The 12,256-nt window shown below is 45.9% G+C and overlaps 1 protein-coding gene across 2 annotated transcripts in view; it reads right to left on the minus strand.

Annotated features, from left to right (window-relative positions):
• SERGEF (secretion regulating guanine nucleotide exchange factor) overlaps positions 1-12,256 on the minus strand; it is a 248,780-nt gene that overhangs the window by 208,558 nt on the left and 27,966 nt on the right. For both annotated transcript variants that reach the window (XM_005896770.3, XM_070384045.1), the window contains exon 8: positions 10,924-11,082. In XM_005896770.3, coding sequence (XP_005896832.2) covers positions 10,924-11,082 — 159 coding nt within the window. The remainder of the gene's footprint in view (positions 1-10,923; positions 11,083-12,256) is intronic.

Below are 12,256 nucleotides of genomic sequence, written 5' to 3' on the forward strand. Positions count from 1 at the left end.
TGACCTCTGGGGTGCTTTCAGCTCTGACCTTGCTAGTTCTAACTCTGGATGCTGGCTTTATCAGCTCACCCGACGGCTATCTGCCTGCCCACTGCTGCCATCTGGTGGCCTCGTGGGACCAGCTGAACTTGGCTTTGGCCAGGCCCTCTGCAAGGCCCTTATAGAAAGGCACATACTTCAAAGGGTAAATTTTGCTTCTGCTGCAGCTGGACAGACACTGCACTCCTCTAGACCACGGATCAATGGGTATTCACTGCCAAACACAAAAGCCAAAAGTAATGCCAAAACTTCAGCTCTCTAGCAGAGATGACACAGCTGCAGCTGAGAGCTTGACTTCCTTGCCCAAAGAAAGGAAGTAACCTGCCCAAGGTCACACAGCTGCCGGCTCCCAGACCCATGCCCATTTCTGCACTGGTATTTTGTTCTATTTCCTTTTTTATGTGGGGGGTGGGGTGTTCTTTTTTGTTTGGGTGGTTTTTTTTGTTTTTTTTGGGTTTTTTTTGGCCATGCTGCTCAGCATGTGGGATCTTAGTTTCCAAGCCAGGGATCGAGCTCAAGCCCCCCAATCGGAAGCATGGAGTTTTAATCACTGGACCACCAGGGGAGTCCTACCAGAGCACAATTCTACTTTACCACAATGCTTAGGGCTAGTGGGCACCCTGGAAACCAAAAGTAAAGTCAACCCAGGGTCAAGGAAATAAAACCTTTGGAAGGTGGCAAATAAAGTGTCAGGATTCCTTGCAAACCTCAAGAAATGGCAAGAGAGGACATGTGAACATGTGAGTACTGCTTGCAGAAGTCCACTGGAAATAACAAACTGGAGACGGTCAGGTGCCTCCTGCCCTTGGAGGACATCATTCACGAGGATGTCTGCAGGTCTTCAGGAAACCAGCCCCTGAGCACTACCACAGCCCGGATCCTAGGCTAGGCAGACCACGGGAGGGTGACAGAGACCGAGGAAGACACATGGGTAGCATCACGTGTTTGCATGGGTTTGCCCACCAGATGCTGCCCCTTGGGGTCTTGTTCTATCTTTTCTTCTGTACCTCCAGGCATCTTGGCACCTGGCCAGAAGAGCTGGGTGAATGTGTACACAAGCAGATCCCTCGGATTCCTGCACAATTAGAAGAAACGGTCCACCTTCTGCACGTGCAACTGATCACATTCTTAGCTCTGTCTATAGCCTTCTTCTAAACTCTATAATAAAGACCCAAAAAAAAAAAAAAAACCTATCTGAATTAAAGTAGGTCCCTTGCCTTTTCTGGCCTCTATTATCTCACATATGCATAACTGAGTTCTGCTGGATGGTCTTCAAAGTCCTCTTCAATCTAAAATTCTAGAATCTGAAATCAAATTGAGGCAAATCAAGGCCACTCTTCACCTGCAGAGCAGATAGGGCAAGTAGTCAAACAATGCTCCCCTCTAGTGGTGTAACACTGTCACTACACCCTCTGGTCTCGGCCCTATCGCTCAACCCCATTCAGTCTCATCCCCAAGTCTGAATGGGAGAGATCTTACAGCTAGCCAGCTAAATCCAGGTACAGAGGAATGAAAGAGAAAGAAAGGACCCAGGCTCAAGGAATCAGCTGGTTAAGCTCTCAGCTGAATCAGCTCTCAGCTGGTTCCATGACAGTGAAGAAATTCTCCACTTTTAGGAATGAGTGTATCTGGAGCTCAAAGGACTGTTTGTGACCTCCAATTCCCTTCTTCAGATGAGGAAACCAAGGCTCAGGGATGTGCAGAAAGGTCACAAAGTTTCCTCAGGCCACAAAGCTGACTCATGACTGAGCCAAAAATAGACCTGTGCTTTCCTGCCTCCTTCTACAGTCTCTTGCCTCTTTTCCATGCGACCTCCCAAACGAGGCCCATGGAAGTGATGTCAAGGGCATATACACACAAGAATACACCAGCAAAGGGGCCAGTTCCCTGCACTGAGGGACAAGAAAGTTTATTCACTGACATTTATGGGGGATATAATCAGGCTGAAAATTACATATTCAGCATAGAAAATACAAAAGAAAATTCACCCAAACATTCTTTTTGAAAAAAAAAAAAAAATAGAAGTTGTAGTACAGTAACCTTGCAATCTACCCTTTTTACTTACCATATCATGAGCATATTCTTCTGTTATTAAATATCCTTCTGCTGCTACTGCTGCTAAGTCGCTTCAGTCATGTCTGACTCTGTGCGACCCCATAGACGGCAGACCACCAGGCTCCCCCGTCCCTGGGATTCTCCAGGCAAGAATACTGGAGTGGGTTGCCATTTCCTTCTCCAATGCATGAAAGTGAAAAGTGAAAGTGAAGTCGCTCAGTCGTGTCCGACTCTTAGCGACCCCATGGACTGCAGCCTCCCAGGCTCCTCTGTCCATGGGATTTTCCAGGCAAGAGTACTGGAGTGGGGTGCCATTGCCTTCTCCAAATATCCTTCTAAAACATTCTATATAGTGGGTATATATTCCAACATATGTTTGTACCATAATTTATTTAACCAAACCCCCTACAATTTCATTTGTTTCCAGGCATTTGTTTTTGTCATTATAAATCAGGCTGCAATGAATGGCATTACACTTAATCTTCCAATGTATCCATGATAATTTCCTTAGGTCAGTTTTATTTTTTTTAATATTATGGAATTTCAGAGCTGGGATGGCCTTTGGATATCCTGTCCATAACCTGCTATTGCTCAGATGGGAAGAAGGGGACCAGATAGTTCTGTGTCTTACCAGAGGACAAAGAGAAAGCAACAGAACCAAGTCCCAAACCCTCTACACATTAAAATGAGACCTTCCCAAAGGATTTCACACCCTTCTGTGACCACACTGACCTCCCTTTCCCCTGAAACCCTAGAACCTTCAGTGTCTGGGCCACTCCTCTGGCTCTTTGCCATATTTTATAATTTTTCTACTAAATATTTCAACTATAAAATTCCTGAAGGTAGTTCCAAATTTTATGTTTCCTTGTAGTCTATAGCATAGTCTAATTTCATCTAGGTAAGCATTCCATTTGGAGAGGGGAATGGCAACCCACTCCAATGTTCTTGCCTGGAGAATTCAATGGACAGAGGAGCCTGGTGGGCTACAGTTCATGAGGTTGCAAAGGGTCGGACACGACTGAGTGACTAACATACAAGCATTCCACTAACACCTGCTGAAGGATTAAGGATAACTAGGAATTTTCTTCCTTGTTGCTTGCCAGAGTCACGGGCAAACATTGGGAAAAGATGCTTCTTTGAAGAGTAAAAGAAATTTGGTTCATGGGTTAGAGCATTCTGAGATATGTGCTTCCTGGAGTCAGAGTAGCAGGTTTGGGGACAAAAGACCAGGTTCAAGTTTTAACTATGTCCAACTACGTGACCAGGGCAGTACAGTTAACTGAGTAAGGACCTGTCTGGAAAGCACGGATAATAACACCCATCTTCACACCTTCCTATGAGAAAATGGAGGTGAAAGCATTTGACAGTGATAAAAGTGGTCGGCGAGAGCTAGGACCACCGTTATCTTATTATAAGGTAATAATATGCTATAGGAGTTATGGGAAAGGAGTTGCTTCTCTGAGTCCTGGGATGGCCTCCAGACCTGTGCTCCCGGAGCACCAGTTCCCAGTTTCTACTCCACGTGCAAATCCATTAAAGGAACCTCTGGCTACACATTTCAGGTAAGAACTGGTGTTTTCTTGAGGCTGAACTTCATCTACAGAAGGAACTATTATTCCTGGTTTAGGTCGCTGGGTGTGTGTAGTTAAATCACGCACATTTCCTCCTCATCTCTGCAGAGAAAGTGACAAGGTGTAAAGAGCACTAGACCCAGGCCATGAGGCCCCAGTTCCGCTTTCCCTCCTACCCTCACTCCCTGTGCTTCCAACTCTTCAGGCTTCAGTTTTGCCATCTAGAGTCTGGAGAAGGAAATGGCAACTCACTCCAGCGTTCTTGCCTGGAGAATCCCATGGACGGAGAAGCCTGGTAGGCTGCAGTCCATGGGGTCGCAGAGTCCGACACGACTGAAGCGACTTGGCAGCAGGCAAGCTGAGAGAGTCAGAGCAGATGAGAGCTAAGTTCTCATCCATTCCTGACATGCTAAGGATTCTAGGATAAAAAATTGTGGTTTAAACAAGAAGCAAAAACTATCCACTTCAAAGAGTCCTTTGTCAGTTTGACTTTCAACGTTTGGGTTTTCAAAGTTCTAAAGCACAAACATCAAGAATTCCAACACCCCTGCTTTATACAGAGCCCATAAGGTCAGAACCTCCTGAGCTCGGTTGGGGTTTCATGATATCAGGTCCCAAAGAAGACAGAGTAATATACACTATCACCCTATTCTGGAGGGATCCTGGCCCCCAAACAGAAAAATCAGCTTTAAGTATACTTATAAACTCAGTTTAGTGTGAATCAATGACTGCGCTTGGATTTCACTAATGCTTAGACATCAAATGCAATAAAACATTTCTCTATCTGTGACTCTTGAAGAAAGGAGAATGGCTAAGATCTGGTCCCTTCCACACGTGCCATGCAGTTCCCCACTTTGAAGAAATGAAAGAATAAAAAATATCTCAACTAAAAGGATATAACCAAGAACCAGGAAGATAATGAAGGGAGGAGGGGAAAAAATTACTGAAAAGTAGAATTGAATTTCCAGCCTCGATGCTGCCATAAATGCACTTTCTTGCCTCTCTGTTTCAGTTTTCTCATTTCCCAAGTGAGGAAGTTTCTCTTTCCATTTCTGATTCTTGAAAAGATAAGACTTCAGGACCTTTTAAGGTGACATTGAAGAGAGTGAAGAATGTCAAGAACTCTGTGTTGGGGCTCACTTTTTCAGTCCATAGCCTGCGTGAGACCACAAGGCTGTTTTGGGATACTGCATGGCCCAGGGAACACTTCCAGCATCCCCAAGGCAACTGGGCTCTAAACATTCTGACCAACCCTATATTAAGGTTTGGATCTCATGTAAATCATTCTCCATGAAATTCTAATAAATCACCAGCAACCAGCACTTAGCATCTTTAAGCACTGATCTTTCTGCACTCACCAGGAGAGTCCTGAGTCAACCTGTTACCGATCCAGAGACATTCAGATCCAGCCCCACAGAGACCTCTGCCGGAAAGAGAAGATACGGGGCATTTGACCTCCTGATCGCTCCAGTTTCAAAGGACAGAGGAAGCTAAGGTATACTGAACCGACATAAGCCCAGTCCTTTGCTGGATGCTGGAAGCTTTGATACACCATCTTATTTAATCCTCATCCAAGGTCAGCAAAATTTCCCTGCTTTCCTAATGAGGAAATAAGCTCAGAGAAATTAGGCTTATTCATTTGTCCAGCATGGACTGAGTACCTACCCCAGATGTGCCAAGTACTTTGCTAAGCACAGCGGACACAATGCTGAGCAAAACAAATGTGGCTCCTGTCCAGATGGAGTTTAAAATCTAGTGGGATGGAAATGAGTTAAAGAATCCTATAGAAAATAGCACAAAAGAGAGGTTGTAGTGCTTGAGAAGAGATAAAAGGGAAAAGTGATGAGTCAGGGATGTCAAGGGAAGGCCTCCCTGAGGACGTGATGATTAAGTTGACGTCCAGGGGGTGGGGGAAATGGATTTAACTAAGTCAAAATGAAGAAGGAGAGCAGGGATAAGTGTGACAAATAGAAGGAACATCAGTAGCAAAAGCACTATGATGGGAAATACAGGATGCATTCCAGGTACCCAGGCCAGAGGAGAGGTCAGCTAGAGATCAAGGGTTTGCATGGTCAGAAACAGGGCTGGAAAGGCAGGCAGAGCGCAGACCGTGCAGGGCCTGGTAGCCACTAAGGACTTGTCTTTATCCTAAGAGCAATGGGAAGACACTGGAACTTGACACATGGGCTTGAAAAGATCTTCCAACTGAGAGATGGGGAACAGAGTGGGTGAGAGGGACTGCATGAATGTGGGAAGATGAGGTCACCAGCAGGGGCCGCTGTGGGACCCCGCAAGAGGTGACAAGGCCTGAACTACGGGGGTGGGGGGTTGGTGACGGGGAGAGGTGGAGCTGCCACCACACAGTCAGAAGCTGGCAGAGCTGAGAGTCACAGCTCGGCCTGTCTGACTCCAAAGCCAGGCTTCTCTCTACCTCACCATTTGTTCATTCATTCAGCAGTTAGTTACTTATCTTTTCCCATGTGCCCAGGCCTGCGCCAGGTGCTGGGGATGCAGCTGTGAACAAACACTGCTCTCATGGAATTTATAGCCTAGATGTTAAACAAGTAAGAATGCAAATGAGACTCCCCTGCTGGTCCAATGGTTAAGAATCTGCCTGCCAATGCAGGGGACACGGGTTCAATCCTTGGTCCAGGGAGATCCCATATGCCACAGGGCAACTAAGCCCATGCGCCATGACTACTGAGCCTGCGCTCTAGAGCCTGGGAGCCACAAGAGAAGCTACTACGAGACTCCACGCACCGAAACTAGAGAGTAGCCCCCGCTCACCACAACTAGAGAAAACCCACACCCAGCAGTGAAGACCCAGCACAGCCAAATGATAATACTTTTTTAAAAAGAATGCAAATGGATGTATACAGTTACAAATTGGGGAAGGAAGAAGAGTGTGATCAGAGATTTTTAACAGGGAAACCTACCTGTAAGGCCATGACAATCCTATATTGATTATATCAGAGAGCTACATGCCTGCTGCATGTAAGTGAAAACCCTCAGAAAACTGCCTGTCAGAGCTGGAGCTCAAGCAAGGCATCCGTAGCCAGTTCATGAGCCCTGTCTCCAGCGTTGCACAGACTCTGCTGAAATAGAAGCCTTTCTAAAAGCACCTGCTAATTCCTTAATATTATACTCACACACCCTAACCACAGCCACCCCCACTTAGGTATATGCAGCATTTTACAATTAGTTAGGATCATTCATGGGCTGCTCTGGTAGCTCAGCTGGTAAAGAATCCATCTGCAATGCAGGAGACCCTGCTTTGATTCCTGGGTCGGGAAGATCCCCTGAAGAAGGATTAGGCTACCCACTCCAGCATTCTTGGGCTTCCCTGGTGACTCAGACTAAAGAATCTGCCTGCAACGTGGGAGACCTGGGTTCGATCCCTGGTTTGTAAAGATCCCCTGGAGGAGAGCATGGCAACCTACTCTAGTATTCTTGCCTGGAGAATTACTTGGACAGAGGAGCCTGGCAGGCTACTGCCCATGGGGTTGCAAAGAGTTGGACACAACTGAGCCGCTAAGCACAGCACACAGAGCAGCACCATTCAACAGATACACCCATTTGAACCCTACACAGCTGCTTACAGAAGGGAGGTAGGTTTTAACATCCTGACTTGAGAAATGAGGAAACTGAGCCTAGACAGGTGAAGTGACTTCATTAAGGTCACCAACTAAGAAGGCACCCAGAGCTGCCATCCAGTCCTCACAGGAAGCACTTCAGGCCAGGAAATCATGAATCTCAGAGGAGACAGCTGCAGGTCACCGAGCCCGGATAAAGTCACCCAGGAGTCCCATGAAGTTCCCGAGAACAATGATCAGGGACATTAAGCAGCTTGGGAAAGGTTTCTAGAATGCAGCTCCACCAGCCTGAGACACAGGTACCTTGCCAACTTTCCCAGATTAGAACAGGTTCTCCTGGACTCTTTCCAAGTGCTTCTGACTAACGGAGAAAAGTATTTTTCCATCGCAAGCACTGCAGGCAGACACCAGACTCCTGATGGGGAAGGGCAGAGACTGCATCCCAGAGTCCCATATGCATGAACTAAAAGTTGTCCTGGTACCGTGTGACCTGCCCTCGCTCAGCACCTTCCGCTGGGGGTGGCCGTCTTGGGCAGCGTTCCTTGACGGTGGCACCACCAACACCTGGGGCTGGGTGTCTGTGTTGTGGGGCTGCCTCTGCGTTGTAGGACATTTAGCAGCATCCCTGGCCTGTACCAAGTAGAGGCCAGTAGCACCCCAATCCCAGATGTGATAACCAGACACATTCTGAAACCTTGCAAACATCCCCCAAGGTACAAAGTGGCCTGTGGCTGGGAGTCACTGGTGTAGGGACTATCACACCAGTAAGTACTCACACCAGTAAGGAGAGAGCACTGTGTACTTCCCCGCTCTCATCCTAACCCAATCCAGCCCACCTTACTGGGCAGATCCATGGTCACGGCCCATAAGCTGTTTTTAATCAATATCACACCCTAATGCCTCACAGAATGAGACAGGAGGCAGCTTTCTGTGCTGCTGTGGCTGCAGGTAGGTCCCAGGAACCATTCTCCTCTGGAGCTTGTGAAAACAACTCGAATCAAATAACTCCTTGTTCCAATAATGAGTTGCTTCTGATCCTGTAAGCAAATCTTGTTCCCGTTAACATGAGCAGCTGGGTCTGATTAAACTGGAGGCCCTGGCTGTTTCTTTTCAATGACACCGTGCCAGGGCAAAGGGGTCCACGGCTGCTGGGGAGGAGGATAAAACTGGTGAATCAAACAGCAGGGGACTCTCATCCACCCAAAACTCAGTGCGGCAACCAGGCCACTCCAACAGCCCAGCTTCCAACCACTCTGCACTCGGGAGAAAGGGGAAAGGGACAAAGCGCACAAACAAGAGATCCGAATCAACAAGTTAATTAAACAGCTGAAACTTTACCCAAAGACCATGCTTTCAAGGGGAGGTAGAAACCTGAAGCTGAGCCCCACAGAGAAGCTGGGATGACTCAGGCAGTGTCAGGGACATGGGTTCCAACCTCCCACCCCGAGGGCCGTGCTGTTGGCCCAGACGTGGAGATCAGAATGAGTTCCAACGGTGCAAAGCCAGAATCAAAGCAGCAACATCTCTATGCCTTTCTTTAGTCAGCTGCCTAACCAGCTAACAGGCTTACTGACAGACTCAACTAAACCCACTACCGCTTGGTAGTAAGTGTATCCTGCTGCACTGCAATCCTTTGGAGACTGACTAAGCATGAAACGCCTACCTGTTAACACCCAGTGACTCACACGACTGCTAGTGTCTGTGCCCCTCTGCATGGTGACTTGGCTCCACTGATGCACTGAAATCGGACGCCAGCCTGTCTCCCCCACTGACAGTGGGCCCCTTGAGGGCAGGACTAGGACCAAGCACAAGGAATGGTACATAAACGGATCCTCACCATCTGTATGGTGGGCGGATGGGTAAAACCTTCTGTCTCTGTACTCTTAAGCCTGTCCACACATGGCAGGGACAGGGCATACATGCGTGCCAAGTGACCAGTCATGAACAACTCTTTTTCAACCCCATAAACTATAGCCCACTGGGCTCCTTTGTCCATGGGGTTCTCCAGGCAAGAATACTGCAGCGAGTAGCCATTGCCTTCTCCAAGGGATCTCCCGACCCAGGGATTGAACTTTTGTGTCTTATGTCTCCTGCATTGGCAGGCGGGTTCTTTACCACTAGCGCCACCTGGGAAGCCCCGACAGAGCATGGCCCGTCTCCTCCGTTTCTTCAAGCTTAGCCCACTGCTCAAAAGGTTCCCAATAAACAATAACCAAATTCAAAGAGACAAACTGAAGCCTTCTGATCATGGACCTCTTAAGAGGTCAGAAATCCTCGCAGTCTACCCTGCCTCATTTGAGTATGTTTAGTCTCTTTTAACTAGCAGGTTTAATGCAGCCAATGAATACTTTCTTTGGGAGGTGGTGGAGATACAGATGTGAGCAAGACTAATATGGGGCTTCCTCTCACAGAACTCACTATCAGGAGGAGAAGAGAAACAGTTAACAATTATATAAATAAGTAGCTACTATGCTCAGAGAGTCTCTTTAAGATAAATTTCTGTAGATGGTCCCAATCTTTAAGCAGTCTGAACTACTGTGAGGAAAGTCATGATTTGCCTCCAAATGAATGACACCATTAGAGCACCCTCTGAAAAAGTAAATGCAGAAAGTTTAAATACACCTTGGTTATACAGGCCTCTGTTTCAAAGCAATCTTTAAAAAAAATTTAAGAACCAATTAAAAGCATCATGGATGTAAATACTCCTAAGCCTATGTTTGTGTGTTCAAACATGTAGTGTGTGTTAACCAAGGATAACTGAAGCGGACTTGAAAACCTACAGAAGTCAGAAGGCATTGGAATAAGTCATGAGGTATTTGGGGGTCTACAGATCGGCGTGTTGCTAACAAGCAGGCCAAGAGCAGGCAAGGGGACTCCTGAGAACCCCTGAAGTTCAGAAGGCCTTGACACGATAATGGATCTTAAGAATCACAACCTGCCGGCCTGGGAAACTCTGTGTCAGTCAGCAAGAGCTGTAGGAAGGTTGGGAAGAAGGACAGCCATGAAAAAACAAACCCTGAGAACACTGTCAGGAATATGAAGACTAAGAAAGAAGAAATGCCCTAAGAGAGAGATGAGAAACAATTAAGATGAATCAAGAAAAGATAAAGATGCCAAAAGCTGGATGGCCTGGCCTGGTAAAGTGAGGTCTGAGGGAACACGTGAGATATTCAAATCAATGTACACAGTTTGTTAGGGTTAATAAAAATTCAAACCAAAATACCATGCCAGCTATGACTCAAAATAATGCTCTGCCTCAATCTTGAACATTTAACTTAAGTTTCTGATGCCTTGAATTTAGACTCAGGTGGAAATGCAAATAGAGTCACTCCTTTAGCTATGACAAGGCAAAGACCCTCCCAACAACCTGGACAAATTTCTGGGTGGTGCCTGTTGCCTCTCGAAACCTCATGGACCCTTAGAACCACAAGGAGTTAACCTAAACCAGCCTCACATTTTTGGGTACAAATCTATGATCCAGAGAAGTAAAGCCACACATCTGACTGACTGCAGAACTATTAATAGATCTCAGGTCCTCCCCTTCCCAGTCCTTCAAGCTTTTCATCAGTGAAAACCAACCTACCTAATCCCAAGCATTCATAGCTATTTAGACAGCTGTCCCCCAGCTGCTCTTTCCAACCACAAATTCCCTGCCACTCTCTCACCTGTCTGAGCAACCAGGTGTGTCCACCCACTCCAGACAGCAGCGATCTTTTCATTCTGGAAACAACGTGCTTCTATTCTCTGGGGCAGAAGGAGGAAAGCAGCCTGGGAAGCCAGTTGCCCGTGTTTGTTGCTTCCCCAAACATACAGCTCTCCTGCATCTTTAAACAAACAGAAGGGAAACAAAAGAGGTGAAGAAACATTAGCCCAAAATGATGGAAAATAACCCGAGTCTGGGGGAAAAAAGTGGTTCAAAGAAGTTGTATTATTCTTACCCTACAATATTGAATAGAGCAAAGCAAGATACCAAATTCAGGTATAGCATAATACATAAGTTTTTTTTTAATTCTATAAATAGGAAAAAAGGCCAAATGTTTTTAACAGTTTGTCAAGAACAGGAAAAGTGCGTTTATTTTTTCATTAATTCATTCAACAAATATTTATTCAACATCCACCTTGTGCAAGACATATGGTTCTCCGTTTTCTACATTTTTTAAATAAATGCTTACCTTTTGTTAGAAAAAATATATATTAGCTTTTCAAAATAACAGATTAAAAGGCAAATTATTTAAAGTTTAAACTTTATAAATATCTGATGATTTCACCACATGCCCTGTTCAGCGGAAAATATAATGTTATCGTATCACATTCACATAGCACTTAAGCTCATTTGAACCTCACAATAATCCTGAGATATAAGCAGGAATGAGACTGACTGACATTGCGATTTAACAGAAAGAGAGCAAATTCAGAGTCAAGTGATTCTGGCTTCTATTCTTGGATCTGCTAACTAGTTATTGACCTTGGACAAACCACTTCCTCTCCAAACCTTAGTTTCACCAGCTGAAGACTGGAGGGGAAAGCTGATGGTGGAGAAGGACACTGTAACTGATGTAAGGAGAGACTGGCGGGCGACTGTGGCAAACCAGAGGGCACATGGCTGTCGAGAAGGCATTCAAGTTCAACAAATCTTTAACTGGAAGTCAAACAAAAGGGGGCATGGGCTACAGTCTGACTTATGAATCTACCGTCTGTGACTCCTTGGATGATCTCTCAGTGCTTCCCCAACCCTCACATGTAACACAGCACAGGACAGCACACGGTGCCCACAGGCGGCTAAGGCACCAGTCACTTGACTCTGAAATTGCTCTTTCTACTAAATCACAATGTCAGTCAGTCTTATTCCTGCTTATATCACAGGATTATTGTGAGGTTCAAATGAGACGTTTTGAAGATTAAAAAAAAAAAGCACAATGTATTGTGAAAACTTAGTGCAAAAACAAAGAGTATGGCTCCTTAAGAATTTTCATATTGATTACATGTTGCAATAATATT

This window comes from Bos mutus, chromosome 15 (genome assembly GCF_027580195.1).
Source record: "Bos mutus isolate GX-2022 chromosome 15, NWIPB_WYAK_1.1, whole genome shotgun sequence".
In the NCBI taxonomy this organism is placed as follows: domain Eukaryota; kingdom Metazoa; phylum Chordata; class Mammalia; order Artiodactyla; family Bovidae; genus Bos; species Bos mutus.